The 14,680-nt window shown below is 37.4% G+C and overlaps 1 protein-coding gene across 2 annotated transcripts; it reads right to left on the bottom strand.

Moving 5' to 3' along the window:
* Window positions 1-1,183: 1,183 nt before the first annotated feature.
* On the bottom strand, window positions 1,184-13,831 carry LOC138855518 (nucleolar transcription factor 1-A-like). Of its 2 annotated transcripts, XR_011394759.1 has the most exons (5): window positions 13,617-13,831; window positions 10,917-11,055; window positions 8,927-9,058; window positions 3,967-4,018; window positions 1,184-1,469 (listed from the first exon to the last, which is right to left on the bottom strand). XR_011394759.1 is itself a non-coding variant. In XM_070105236.1 (3 exons), exons 1-3 carry the CDS (start codon window positions 11,733-11,735, stop codon window positions 8,990-8,992), a joined length of 357 nt encoding a protein of 118 aa, XP_069961337.1. In that variant the 5' UTR covers window positions 11,736-11,739; the 3' UTR covers window positions 8,927-8,989. The 2 variants fall into 2 exon arrangements, 1 of the variants encoding a protein (XP_069961337.1); XM_070105236.1 differs by lacking the exons at window positions 1,184-1,469; window positions 3,967-4,018; window positions 13,617-13,831 and adding an exon at window positions 11,587-11,739.
* Window positions 13,832-14,680: the final 849 nt, after the last annotated feature.

Raw genomic sequence — 14,680 nt, 5'->3', positions numbered from 1 at the left:
ATCTACTCAACATAAGTTGCTGATCCTGAAAACAGCTGTGGCTGAAGCAATTCACAAAACTTCCACACTGTCCAGAGGAAATTATCAAGCATTTCACTGCTTTCTGGACAACTATTAGCAAGTCACAAAAGTATGGAAACCAAGATGCAAAAGAAAGAAAAAAAAAAAAGTTGAAGTTATATCCAGTGATGATAAAACCATCCAGTTTTGACTAAATAATGGTCTGGGATGGAAGAAAATGTATAGTTTTCTCTCAAAAGTGCAGCTTTTTTGTAAATTATATGTATTATAGTGAGCATTAGCCTTTCAGATTTTAACAGCTACAAAACCATTTTGACTTGCCTTATACTCATAAAACAGCTACAAAACCACTTGCCTTATACTCATAAAATAGCTACAAAACCACTTGCCTTATACTCATAAAACAGCTACAAAACCACTTGCCTTATACTCATAAAACAGCTACAAAACCACTTGCCTTATACTCATAAAACAGCTACAAAACCACTTGCCTTATACTCATAAAACAGCTACAAAACCACTTGCCTTATACTCATAAAACAGCTACAAAACCACTTGCCTTATACTCATAAAACAGCTACAAAACCACTTGCCTTATACTCATAAAACAGCTACAAAACCACTAGCCTTATACTCATAAAACAGCTACAAAACCACTTGCCTTATACTCATAAAACAGCTACAAAACCACTTGCCTTATACTCATAAAACAGCTACAAAACCACTTGCCTTATACTCATAAAACAGCTACAAAACCACTTGCCTTATACTCATAAAACAGCTACAAAACCACTTGCCTTATACTCATAAAACAGCTACAAAACCACTTGCCTTATACTCATAAAACAGCTACAAAACCACTTGCCTTATACTCATAAAACAGCTACAAAACCACTTGCCTTATACTCATAAAACAGCTACAAAACCACTTGCCTTATACTCATAAAACAGCTACAAAACCACTAGCCTTATACTCATAAAACAGCTACAAAACCACTTGCCTTATACTCATAAAACAGCTACAAAACCACTTGCCTTATACTCATAAAACAGCTACAAAACCACTTGCCTTATACTCATAAAACAGCTACAAAACCACTTGCCTTATACTCATAAAACAGCTACAAAACCACTTGCCTTATACTCATAAAACAGCTACAAAACCACTTGCCTTATACTCATAAAACAGCTACAAAACCACTTGCCTTATACTCATAAAACAGCTACAAAACCACTTGCCTTATACTCATAAAACAGCTACAAAACCACTTGCCTTATACTCATAAAACAGCTACAAAACCACTTGCCTTAAACTCATAAAATTCTCTGAGTGAAGGAATGATATGCTTCAACTTGTCTTCCTTCTCAAGATTCTGAAACTTCTGTTTCTGTTCTTTATATGTCATAGCTTCTTTGTATGGCAGTTCCTTTTCCTCAGTAATCCAGATCTGTTGAGAAATTGGCTAAGTTAGTTTTCCCTACAATTATCATAATACTACTACTACTACTACTACTACTACTACTACTACTAATAAAGGTAAAAATTTTCTGGGAGGTGATGTTTGGCACCTCTTCTGGTCAGGACCAAATTATGAATGCACTCAAAAATCCCTTAACCCTTTTAGGGTTTCGGCTGTACTAGTACGGCTTACGTGCCAGTGTCCATGATGCACTAGTACGCATAAATTCTAGCGCCTTCAAATCTAGTGAGAGAAAGCTGGTAGGCCTACATATGAAAGAATGGGTCTATGTGGTCAGTGTGCACAGTATAAAAAAAAATCCTGCAGCACAATGCGTAATGAGAAAAAAACTTTGACTGTGTTTTTGGATTAAAACAACGACTTTGCACTGTATTTTCATATAGTATTTGTTGTTTTATTAGCTTTCCTGGTCTCATTGTATAGAATGGAAGACATTACAGAAATAGAGATGATTTTGACTGGTTTTACAATGAAAAGTACCTTGAAACTGAGCTCAAAGTAGCAGAAACTTTAGATTTTTACCGAAGTTCAAAAGTAAACAAATCATGCAAAGCGTCCAATACACGTCAACTGGTGAGAAATATTCTTTCACAAGTGCGCTGATATTATTTATACCATTTCTACACTAATGCAGTAGTCTGCATAACAGTAAATCTTATTTTTTGAGAGAATAAAAATTCAAGGTGGAAAGCAAAAGAAATGTAAGAGGGGCCTGGGGATGTGACTAATGAACAGAATAAATGTTATTTTAGTGCCAGGAATGTCTTTTATTCTGAACCCTATTTGGAAATTGGCATCTTTTGAAATTTGTGTGAAATAGGCAAAATTGCTAAATTCTGAACAATGTATTGGATAGTTAAAATCGGTAAATTGGTGGTTTCTTGTACTCATTCAATAGAAAAAATGGAGTTCTAGCAAAATAGTTATGATTTTTGTCGACTAGTACATTGGAATTGGCTGAAAATAGGGCTCAAAGAGGGCAAAAATTGCCAATGCATAAACATTGCTGAGACCGCTAATTTCGCGAGAGCATAATTCCGTAAGTTTTCATTCAAATTTCATACTTTTGGTGTCATTATGATTGGGAAAAGATTATCTTTTCATAAGAATTTTTTTTTTTTTTTTTTTTAAATTTGGGGGACCCTGAGAACAAGTCTGAGAGGGCCTGTGGACCCTGAAAGGGTTAACAACCAGACTAGTTTACATTGCCCACAGGATGGGTATGGGGTACCCATTAAACTATTAATTGGGCAGCTACAGATGACTGTGTGCTCATTGTTTACACTGCGGTTGGTGGTGATAAATTGATTCAATGCAATTTTTTCTATACTTATATTTAACCATAGCTATGGTGAAGCTGAAAGACTTTCCGCTGACAAACTAAACTGTCAGGTGTATTAATCAGACAGAACAATGCACCTTGGTGATGGAACAAGAGCTAATTAATGTATTTAATGCATGAACAATTACACAGGAAAAGTTAAAGCACTTTAAACAACTTTGTTTGTGTGAAATGTTGTAAAAGATTAGTGCTACAGTTATAAAAATAAAATTTATAAAATTTACTGCTCTAGGAGCAACATTTCATGACCTCTGTTGGTCAAGCAAAAATGGATAATCCAGCAAGGAAAAAATTGAAGCTATTCCTCCCATCCTGATTATTTCCTATTTTACAGGTACTTTGCGATCAAGAGCTTTCCAAAACTCCAGGTAAAATAATACCTGTATTAACAAGAGAATATAATAAAAAATTTTGTCCAGGAACCTTGTTCCCTCTAAATATACATGATGCATGAGAAATAGTTTCATAGAGGTAAAAGTACATGCGACAAATTGAACTGCTATGTGTAACTGTTGTGGGATCAGGCAAGGTAAAAATGTGAGGTCAGGCGAGGTGAACAGCTGAGGTGAGTTCAGGAGACAGCTCCTAGGTGATCCCACAACAGATCACTTGACCTGACCTCAGTGAAGTTCAGTTAATGTTGCAGTTTAAAAACTGTAGTGTAAAGCACCCTTCTGGCAAGACAGTGATGGAATGAATGATGGTGAAAGTTTTTCTTTTTCGGGCCACCCTGCCTTGGTGGGAATCGGCCAGTGTGATAATAAAATAATAAAAAATAATACTATTTTTTTTTTTTCAACAAGTCGGCTGTCTCCCACCGAGGCAGGGTGACCCAAAAAAAAGAAAGAAAATCCCCAAAAAGAAAATACTTTCATCATCATTCAACACTTTCACCACACACATTATCACTGTTTTTGCAGAGGCGCTCAGAATACAACAGTTTAGAAGCATATACGTATAAAGATACACAACATAACCCTCCAAACTGCCAATATCCCAAACCCCTCCTTTAAAGTGCAGGCATTGTACTTCCCATTTCCAGGACTCAATGTAGCTGAAATTATGGTGACCATAACACTTGACAATATGTAACTGTACTATTACTACAAATAACTATCTTACCTTAAGTGGTGATCTAGGAAGGTCAACTGGACACTGCTTTCTCATTTTATTTCTGAAGGTAAAAAATGTTTCATTATAACACAACATTAATGTTATAAAAGCAGCAAGGCATAAAAAATCTAACAAATGCTTAAAGTGAATTTTATTTTTGTTATTAACACATCGGCTGATTCCCACCAAGGCAGGGTGGCCCGAAAAAGAAACTTTCATCATCATTCACTCCATCACTGTCAAGCCAGAGGGGTGCTTTACACTACAGTTATAAAACTGCAACATTAACACCCCTCCTTCAGAGTGTAGACACTGTACTTCCCATCTCCAGGACTCTAGTCCAACCTGCCGGTTTCCCTGAATCCCTTCAAAAATGTTACTTTCTTCCCACTCCAACAGCATGTAAAGTATTAAAAGCAATTTGCTTCCATTCACTCCTATCAAATACACTCATGCATGCTTGCTGGAAGTCCAAGCCCCTTGTACACAAAATCTTAACCCTCTCCCTCCAATCTTTCCTAGGCCGACCCCTACCCCGCCTTCCCTCCACTACAGATTTATACACTGAGTTATTCTGTTTTGTTCCATTCTCTACATGGAGAAACCACCTCAACCCTCTGGATAATAGTTTTGGTAATCCAACACCTCCCAATTTCCAAGCTATGAATTTTCTGCACAATATTCCCACCACACAGCAAAGACATGACATCTCCACTGCCTCAAGCCTTCTCCTCGTTCCAACATTCATCACCCATGCTTCACACCCACATAGAAGTGTTGGTATAACTATTCTCGCTTGCATTCCCCTCTTTGCTTCCACCGACAGTTTTTTGTCTCCACAGACTCCTAAGTGCACCACTCACCCTTTTTCCCCTCATCAATTCTATGATTCACCTCATCCTTCATAGACCCATCTGCTGACAAGTCCACTCCTAAATATCTGAATATCTTCACCTCCTCCATACTCTCTCCCTCCAATCTGATATTAAGTCTTTTGTCACCTAATCTTTGTTATCCTCATCACCTTACTCTTTCCTATATTCACTTAAATTTTCTTTTACATACCCTACCAAATTCATCCACCAACCTCTGCAACTCTTCAGAATCTCCCAAAAGCAGTGTCATCAGCAAAGAGCAACTTTGACAACTCCCACTTTGTGTTTGATTCTTCATCTTTTAACTCCACACCTCTTGCCAAGGCCCTTGCAGTCACTTCTTACAACCCCATCTATAAATATGTTGAACAGCCACAGTGGCATCACACATCCTTGTCTAAGCAATACTTTTACTGGGAAACTCCCTCTCCTATATACTCTAACCTGAGCCTCACTATCCTCGTAAAAACTTCACCATTTTCAGTAAACTACCTCCTATACCATACACCTGCCGAATTGCTTCCCTATCCACCCTGTCATATGCCTTTTCCAAATCCATAAATGCAACAAAAACCTCTTTAGCATCATCTAAATACTGTTCACCTACGTTTCAATAAAACACTTGGTCTACACACCCACTACCTTCCTAAAGCCTCCTTGTTCATCTGCCATCCTACTCTGTCTTACTCTTAATTCTTTCAATAACTACCATACACTTTACCAGGTATACTCGACAGACTCATTCCCTATAATTTTTGCACTTAAGTGAATATCACAGGAACAAGAACTATTAAGTTTTATATAGGAAATAAGTCAAAGCTGAAGTTAACATTTACCTGCCATCTTATACGATAAAGAGAAAAAATAAATCAAAAGTATTTAATATACTTTACAATTCACATTAAAGTCAAAACAGTGGTACCTTACTGCTACAGGTTTAATTTTACTTTATTATCAGAACCCAGATGCTTCCTCTATATTAATCTGCTTCCTACTACTATTAATTTTTATTCTTTGAATCACTTAACACCAGCTGTCCCCCCACAGAGGTAGGAAGCCACCTGACACCAGCTGTCCCCCACAGAGGTACGACACCTGACACCAGCTGTCTCCCCACAGAGGTAGGAGGCCACCTGACACCAGCTGTCCCCCACAGAGGTACGACACCTGACACCAGCTGTCTCCCCACAGAGGTAGGAGGCCACCTGACACCAGCTGTCCCCTTTCAGAGATGTGGAAGCCACTTTACAAAAAAAAAAAAACACCTTCACTAGCACTCAATCACATTCTTGCCAGAGATGCACCAACATTACAGTTCAGATGCCCTTCCAAACTGCAACATCCCCACCTCTCCTTCAGAGTGCAGGCTCTACTTCCCACCTCCAGGATTCAAGTCGGGCTAATAGGTTTTTTTAAATTCCTTCATAAATGTTACCTTGCTCACACACCAACACATCACATAAAAACCATTTACCTCGATTCACTCCTAACACACACACACACACACACACACACACACACACACACACACACACACACATACATACACACACACACACACACACACCCTGGTGGATGTTCAAGCTCCTTGCATACAAGACTTCCTTTATCCTCAACCTCCAACTTCTTATAGGATGACCCCTACCCCTACCTTCCCTCCACTATAGATTGATACACCCTGCAAGTCATACTTATTTTTCTCAGTCCTCATTATACAGTGTCATTTTCCTGGTTATCTTGAAAAATGCCTTATTGTCTTCTTGAAGGAAAGGTCGGCTGACGTTACACCCGGATCCTTCACAAGTTCCTTTTATTCTAATTGGTGATCTTGTGTTTTAAACAGTGCTCCTTTTCTTAATTCAGGTTTTCCTTATCTAAGCATTTGGAACTTCACACCATTGAAAGTTATTTTCCATTGTCCAGTGAATGACTGTTTATTTCTTGAAATTCTTCCATGTCTTCTACTGAGGTGCTTTCACGCATACAGTACAGCAGACGACCATAATTCACACACTTTACATTTATGAAAACTGCTAATAATGATTTCCATGACTTATGGACTGAAAGAATTCTGGAAAAAATAGGGTTGCATTCTTCAGACCTTTGAGAGACCTATAATTTTTTTGCATTTTCCACTCTGTGTTCAGCAATTCAGTAAAACAATCATATTGGTCTCAAAAATTTTATTCATATTTTATTCACTGCAAGTGATGAACCTTCTGTGATTAATGGTTCAATTCTACTGGTAGTTTTTAACTAGAATTTTGTATGTGCAAATATTTGTAGTTTCTTGCAATATCCTTGACAGTTTCTTGTTCCTCTTGTGCTTCTGTCTCCATCCATTCTCTTTGATCTTACATGCTCACAGATATCATACCCATGCATCTTAAAACTTTTCATACTATTCCTGAAACCTTCGCTAGTATGTCCTCTAAACAATCTTTAATACAGCCAGATTTATATACTCTCTATCAATTTTTTTTTCTTTCAACACACTGGCTATGTCGCACTGAGGCAGGGTGGCCGAAAAAGAAAAACAAAAGTTTCTTTAAATTTAGAAATTCTTTATCAACTTAACTTTCTCCAACGTTTCTAAACGATTAAACTATTTCAACTTCTCCATAGCACTCTAAATTTTATATTTCAAACCACTAAACTATCTTCTAAATTTTTAGACTCCATTGTCTGGAAAATATTCATGCCACACTTTTTTTAACATGCTGGCTGTCTCCCACCAAGGCAGGGTGACCCAAAAAAGAAACTTGCTATCATTCACATTATCACTGTCTTGCTAGAGGCATGCAGATATGACAGTTTAAATGTCACTCTAAACAGTAAATATCCCAAACCCCTTTCTTTAATCCTCAGACTGTCTGAAACTATATCGCAAAATTTTTGAGAACAAAAATTTTCTTAAGAAATGATAGAGAATCTTTTCCTGATGGTATTGACACCAAAAGTACAAAATTTGGTCAATAACTCAGAATTACGCTCCCGCAAAGTTAGCGGTCTCGGTGATATATACGCATTGGCGATTTCGCCAACTGAGCCCTGTTTTTGGCCAATTCTGTTGTTCCAGTTGACAAAGGTCATAGCTATTTCTTTAGAACTCCATTTTTTCTATCAGTTGAGTACAAGAAACTGCCCATTTACTGATTTGAACTACCCAATAAAGTGATCAGAAATTGGCAATTTGCCAATTTCATGCAAATTAAAAAAAGACTCCCATTTCAAAATAGTGCAGAATAAACAATGTAGACATTCTTGCACTAAAATAACATCCTCTGTTCATTAGTCACATTTGTAGGACCCTCTTATATCACTATTTTTTATATTTTGATTTTTTATTAAAAAAAATAAATTTACTATTATGCAGTCTATTACATTTTTGTAAAAATGGTATAAATAATATCAGTACACTAGTGAAAGAATATTAGACTCCCCAGTTGATGTGTATTGGACGTGTGGTGTGATTTGCTTACTCCCGAACATTGGTAAAAAAATCGAACACTTCCGCTACTTTAAGCTCAATTTCAAGGTCGTTTTCATCAAAACTAATCATCAACTCTATTTCTGTAATATGTTTTTCATTTTATCACACGAGACCATGAAAGTGAGAATACCATGATAAATACCATATGAAAATACACCTCAAAGTCGGTGCTTTAATAAAAAAAAGTCATTTTTTTTTCTCATTATGTACTGCATGCTGCAATATTTTTTTGAGGTGCACACTGAACACAGAGACCCATTCTCTCACATGTGGGCCTACCAGCTTTCTCGGTTTGAAGCCGCTAGAATTTGTGTGTATTAATATGCCTGAAACAGTGGCATGTAAGATGAATATGTACGACCAAAACAGTCAAAGAGTTAAGAGTGCAGGTGTCGCATGTCCTGCCTCCAGGACTCGAGTCCAGTTAACAGGTTTCCATGAATCTGTTCACAAAATACTGACTTCATATATGGAATCTTCACTATCTCTAGCCTCCTACTTACTGAAACATTGAAAGATCATGCTTCAACCCCCCTTTCCCCACCACCCACACAAATGTTGGCACTATACTGTACTTTTGTCAACAGATTATGATACTTACCTATGTGAAGATTTCCAAGGTAACTTTGCCCGCTCCTCTGCGAGCTCCTCTTGATATGGCTTTCTATACACTTCTTTTTTCTTCCTCAGGCAAATATTTCCAAGCTTTAGCCAGATTTACAAAACCATTACCCTATAAAAAAAATATCTGAATTAATAATAAGTAAGCAATAAATCAGAGAAAGCTATAATACAAATAGCAGCTACAATAAAAAATTTTTAAATACTGGTCCATTCCAAGGTAGAGTATACCTGGAGGGTTTTCTAGGGGTCAATACCCACACAGCCCAGTCCATGACTAGGCCTCAGTCATTTCCCACCGAGGCAGGGTGACAAGAAAAAAAAAACTGTCACCAACATTCAATACTTTCACCATCATTCACATAATCACTCATTGCAGAGGCACTCTGATACAACAGTTTAGATGTCATTCCAAACAGCCAATATCCCAAAACCCTCCTTTAAAGTGCAAGCATTGTACTTTCCACCTCCAGAATTCAAGTCTGGTTAACTGGTTTACCTGAATCCCTTCACAAAATGTTATCCTGCTCGCACACCAACAGTGCATCAGGTCCCACAAACAATTAATCTCCATTCACTCCTAACTCACTCAGACTTGAACCACTGACAATGTTGTAAAAACAAAATTCCTGCCCCATGCAGTGCATGATGGGCAAAGCAACTCAACTTTGTGTTCAGTTTAAAACAGCACCTTTATAGGATGGTTTTTGTGGTTTAATTGGCCCGATTCTTGGAAGATATTACTACAGAAAGACGATTTTGGTGTTTCAGGACAGGAAGTAGCTTGAAGTCAGGCTCAAAGTAGGAGAATTTAAATTTTTGATGATTCTCCTGATGACAGGTAAGGCCCCTTTACACCTTCCCAGTCCGATTCAAATACTATTGGGATGCTGGAAATATGATCAAAGACTATCAGTTTGGCTTTTCCCCATCATGCACTGCATGGGGCAGGATTTTTTTTTTATACTCTGCACTCACTGCAGGTTCATTTTCTTATGTATAGGTTCAACTTTACCATTCAAAGCTTATGTGAGCTGAGCTCAAACCACAGACCAACGTAAGCAACTCTGGCATCAATAACATATATACGCAACACAGTGAAAGGGTTAAATTGGAATTTTTTAATTTTGTGCAAAATTGGCTGATTTACTGACTTCTGTGCATTTTATAGAATGGTTCTAATAGTTGAATGAGTGGGTTCTTGTGCTCAGTCGATAGAACGGAAGAAAGGGATCAAAGTAAGCAATAACACTAGCTAAAAACAGAACTCAAAGTGGGCAAAAAATCACAATGTATAAATTCCACCCAGACTGCTAACTCTTCACCAGCATACTTCCAAAAGTTTTCCATCAAATTTCGTGTTTTTGGCATCATTATGTTCAAAAGAAGATTCTAGGTGCCAGAGCAACCAGGTTGTGATCGATAAGTGGGGCAGCAGGCCTCCAGCAGCAACAGCCTGGTTGACCAGGCAAGCACCAGATGAGCCTCACCCAAGGCTGGGCTCCGATAATGAAACACTAAACTCTTGAAAGGTATATACCATTGCAGGAGAAAAAAAAACTTGGAAAATGCCGACACCGAGCTGTTTAATTTTGGTGCTTCACACAATGTAGGGGTTCAATCTTAAATGTGTTAGGTTAATGTTTTACTTAACTTTATGAAGCCTCACCGTGGGCAAAACAAAATAAGAGCTCTCTTTACTTAAAGTGACCTTCAATTGTCCCTTACACCACCATCTATCATTTTTTAAGCAAATAAAGAACTATTATAATAAAAAAAGTGCTAATGATAAAGCAGCAAAATAATTTGGACAATGATAAAATGGTAGCCGACTCCATATACATGTTTAAAAGTTGATAAGACAGCCATTTCCAATGTCAGTTAACTAAGCAGACTGAGACCTTAAATTCCCCCCTTGTAAATCAAATATGTTTACAGAAATAATGAACTCAGGTCTTGGGAAAACTTACCCCATTGGTGAATTGCTTCTTATGACTTCTATCTGAATTGTCTCTCATGAAACGATGAATAGGTAACAAGACTTTCCTCTTCTTTAAGTCGAGTTCTGTCATGTTTTCTGTAACCTCATCCAAAACCATGGCGAGTGTCCTAACAAAAGATAAATAAGCATTTGACAGGAACTGAGCAGCAAAGGATATTATAGTCATGGGAAAGCACTAAACCTGTAAGGGGTTACAATGCCTGGGGTGAGGGAAGCAATTTCAATGTAGGGTATCCCAAATTTTTGAAATCAAGATCCCTTAAATAGTATCAAAGTACCACTCATCATGGACTTCATGAATACAAAACTGCTCTCATTGAACATTGAAGCAATCATTGAACATTGAAGCAATCATTGAACATTGAAGCAATCATTGAACATTGAAGCAATCATTGAACAATCATTCTAGGTAGCATGCCCTAGCCAGAGCACCAAGTACTGTGTTTGTAAACTAAACTGCAAACAACCCCTAATGTGAGAGAAACCTTAAAGCAACATTTCAGCCAGTAGTGGACAGCAGCTAGGGCAGTGAAACATGAGAAGTTTCTTTTCCAAATTGTGGCTTATTTGCTATGTTATGAAGGCTTAAAAAAAAAAAAAAAAAGTATTTACAATATTCAGTTGAACATCTCACTCACTTCACCGATTTAATCCCTGTTAAAATTTCTCCAAAATGACTTTTACAGTCACCAGCTGTAAAATTCCCAAATGCCGCTTTTTCCCAATCGATGTCTTTGAGTCTTGTGCTGTAACTCTTTTTATCCTTCTGGGGTAATTGTGCCTTCATGTTATTTAACCCTTTGACTGTTTTCGACGTATAAATACGTCTTACGAGCCAATGTTTCTGACGTATATATACTCAATAATTCTGGCGGCTTCAAATCAAGTGGGAGAAAGCTGGTAGGCCCACATGTGAGAGAATGGGTCTGTGTGGTCAGTGTGCACCACATAAAAAAAATCCTGCAGCACACATTGCGTAATGAGAAAAAAAAAAACTGATCGTTTTTTTGGAATAAAACGCCGACTTTGAGGTGTATTTTCGTATAGTATTTATCGTTGTATTCGCGTTTTCATGGTCTTAGGTGATAAAATGGAAAACATATTACAGAAATAGAGATGATTTTCCTTACTTTTATGATGAAAACGACCTTGAAACTGAGCTCAAAGTAGCGGAAATGTTCGATTTTTACCAATGTTCAAGAGTAAATAAATCACACCACACGTCCAATACACGTCAACTGGGGAGTCTAATATTCTTTCACTAGTGCACTGATATTATTTATACCATTTTTACAATAATGCAGTCGTCTGCATAACAGTAAATTTTGTATTTTTTTGTATGAATAAAAAATCAAAATAGAAAGCAATAATAATATAAGAGGGGCCTAGAGATGTGACTAATGAACAGAGCATATGTTATTTTAGTGCCACGAATGTCTAACTTGTTTATTCTGGACCCTATTTTGAAATTGGCATCTTTTTTATTTTGCGTGAAATTGGCCAAATTGCCAATTTCTGACCACCATATTGAAAATGGAGTTCTAAAGAAATAGCTATGAGTTTGGTCAACTGGAATTTGTATTGATAAAGCTACTGGATGGTGAAAAGTCTACAATGAAGATACCCAGATGTTGCACGTCTTAACTTCATCTTGTCGGTATTGTATACCATTCTTGTACAACTCTTATATGGGTGTGAAGCTTGGGTTTAAATGCTGCAGTCAGGAGGCAGTTGGAGGCAGTGGAGATGTCCTCTCTAAGGGCAATGTGTGGTGTAAATATGCAGAAAATTTGGAGTGTGGAAATTAGGAGAAGGTGTGAAGTTAATAAAAGTATTAGTCAGAGGGCTGAAGAGGGGTTGTTGAGGTGGTTTGGTCATTTAGAGAGAATGGATGAAAGTAGAATAACTTGGAGAGCATATAAATCTGTAGGGCAAGGAAGGTGGGGTAGGGGTTGTCCTCGGAAAGGTTGGAGGGAGGGGGTAAAGGAGGTTTTGTGGGTGAGGGCTTGGACTTCCAGCAAGCGTGCTTGAGCATGTTAGATAGGAGTGAATGGAGACGAATGGTATTTGGGACCTGACAAGCTGTTGGAGTGTGAGCAGGGTAATATTTAGTGAAGGGATTCGGGGAAACCGGTTATTTTATATAGCCAGACTAGCCCTGGAAATGGGAAGTACAATGTCTGCAATTTAAAGGAGGGGTTTGGGATATGGCAGTTTGGAGGGATATGTTGTGCATCTTTGTATGTATATACTTTAAACTGTTGTATTCTGAGCACCTCTGCAAAAACAGTGATTATGTGTGTGTGTGAGGTGAAAGTGTTGAATAATGAAAGTATTTTCTTTTTGGCGATTTTCTTTTTGGGACACCCTGCCTTGGTGGGAGACGGCCGACTTGTTTAAAAAAAAAAAAAAAAAAAAAAAAAAAAAAACAGTAATGTGTATACTGTATATGCATTTTTTAGGCCTAACTACTGCTCAGTGTAAACATGTTCTCAGGCTTTTACATGCATCTTTGAGAGAAAAAAAAAAGGTGTTTCACTTTACAGCAGTAGCCTGGAATCTAAACCTACTGTATAAGCAAGGCCCTTCTGTAATGGGCTACACAAATGTTATAGCCGAGACCTTTTTCTTAATCCATAATCGAGTATTATAAACTGGCAGTACTCACCATCTTTTCTTTACATTCTTCAGGTTTTATAAATCCAGCATTTTCTTCTTGTACCTCATTTTCCAACCTGCGATTCTTCTTTTTCTTTGTCTTTTCTTTTACCGCTGTTTCCATTATCTGGTTCTCTGCTTCAACATCCTCTTGGTTGTCCATGCTTAAGTTAGTCGTCTCCCAGTTTTCTTCATGCTTCCTTTTCTTCTTTTTCTTCTTTTCTGGCAATACTAAAAATAAATTTTGCATGAAAGTGTCAAAATTATGCATTGCTTCTTGAAAGCCAATTCTGAAAATTGCTAAATAACAAAGAACCAGTATTAAGAGATTATAAAAAGAACTATTTGGATAATACATTTTAATCCCTAAAAAGGCTATGCAACATGGGGTAATGATACTGATGCTTTGTCTGTTAAACAATTTCCTTTCATTTATTTTCAACAGCTATGTGAAATTATTAAGAGATATTCAGAAAAACTTCATTTTTAACCCCTTTGAGGGTGGGTCCCATTGCTCTATGGCTTTGAAGCCCAGGTCGGTCCCATAGTTCTACGCCATGAGCTCAGCTCACTCAAACAAGCTGTGAGTGGTAAATTTGGGCTTAGGTATGAGAGAATGGGTCTATGCAGTAAGTGTGCACTATATAAAAAAATTCTGCAGCAAGCAGTGCACTATGGGGAAAAAATTTTTTTTGGTTTAAAGCAGTGATTTTGCAATATATTTTCATGTGGTTTTTATGGTTGTATTATCAGTTTCTTGGTCTCATTTGATAGAATGGAAGAAATTACAGAAACATGATTTTGATGAGCTTCAGGACTAAAAAAAGCTTGAAATTGAGCTCAAAGTAGCAGAATGTTCTATTTTTGCTGGTGTTCCAGAGTACACAAATGACATCAGTTCTCCAATATGTATCCATATGTCCAGTCTAATATGCTTTGAGAAATGCAATGACATTTATACAATTATTACAATAGTGCACCAGTCTGCCTAACAGTAAATTTTCTATTTTTTGTGTGAATAAAAATTCTAAATGGAATTCACATGTAATATTGGAGAGGCCTGGGGACCTAACT

Source organism: Cherax quadricarinatus, chromosome 98, assembly GCF_038502225.1.
Source record: "Cherax quadricarinatus isolate ZL_2023a chromosome 98, ASM3850222v1, whole genome shotgun sequence".
Taxonomy (NCBI): Eukaryota; Metazoa; Arthropoda; class Malacostraca; order Decapoda; family Parastacidae; genus Cherax; species Cherax quadricarinatus.
Note: the sequence above shows the minus strand (reverse complement) of the source record. Positions and strands in the feature narration are given on the sequence as shown.

What these genes read in the sequence shown, in the direction of transcription:
- LOC138855518 (XM_070105236.1), bottom strand. Translation starts at nt 11,735, where the DNA reads ATGAAGGCACAATTACCCCAGAAGGATAAAAAGAGTTACAGCACAAGA. An exon ending in ACAGGGATTAAATCGGTGAA is followed by an intron (nt 11,056 to 11,586) that starts GTGAGTGAGATG and finishes ATCTTTTGTTAG; the next exon opens with GACACTCGCCATGGTTTTGG. An exon ending in AGAAGCAATTCACCAATGGG is followed by an intron (nt 9,059 to 10,916) that starts GTAAGTTTTCCC and finishes TTTTTTTTATAG; the next exon opens with GGTAATGGTTTTGTAAATCT.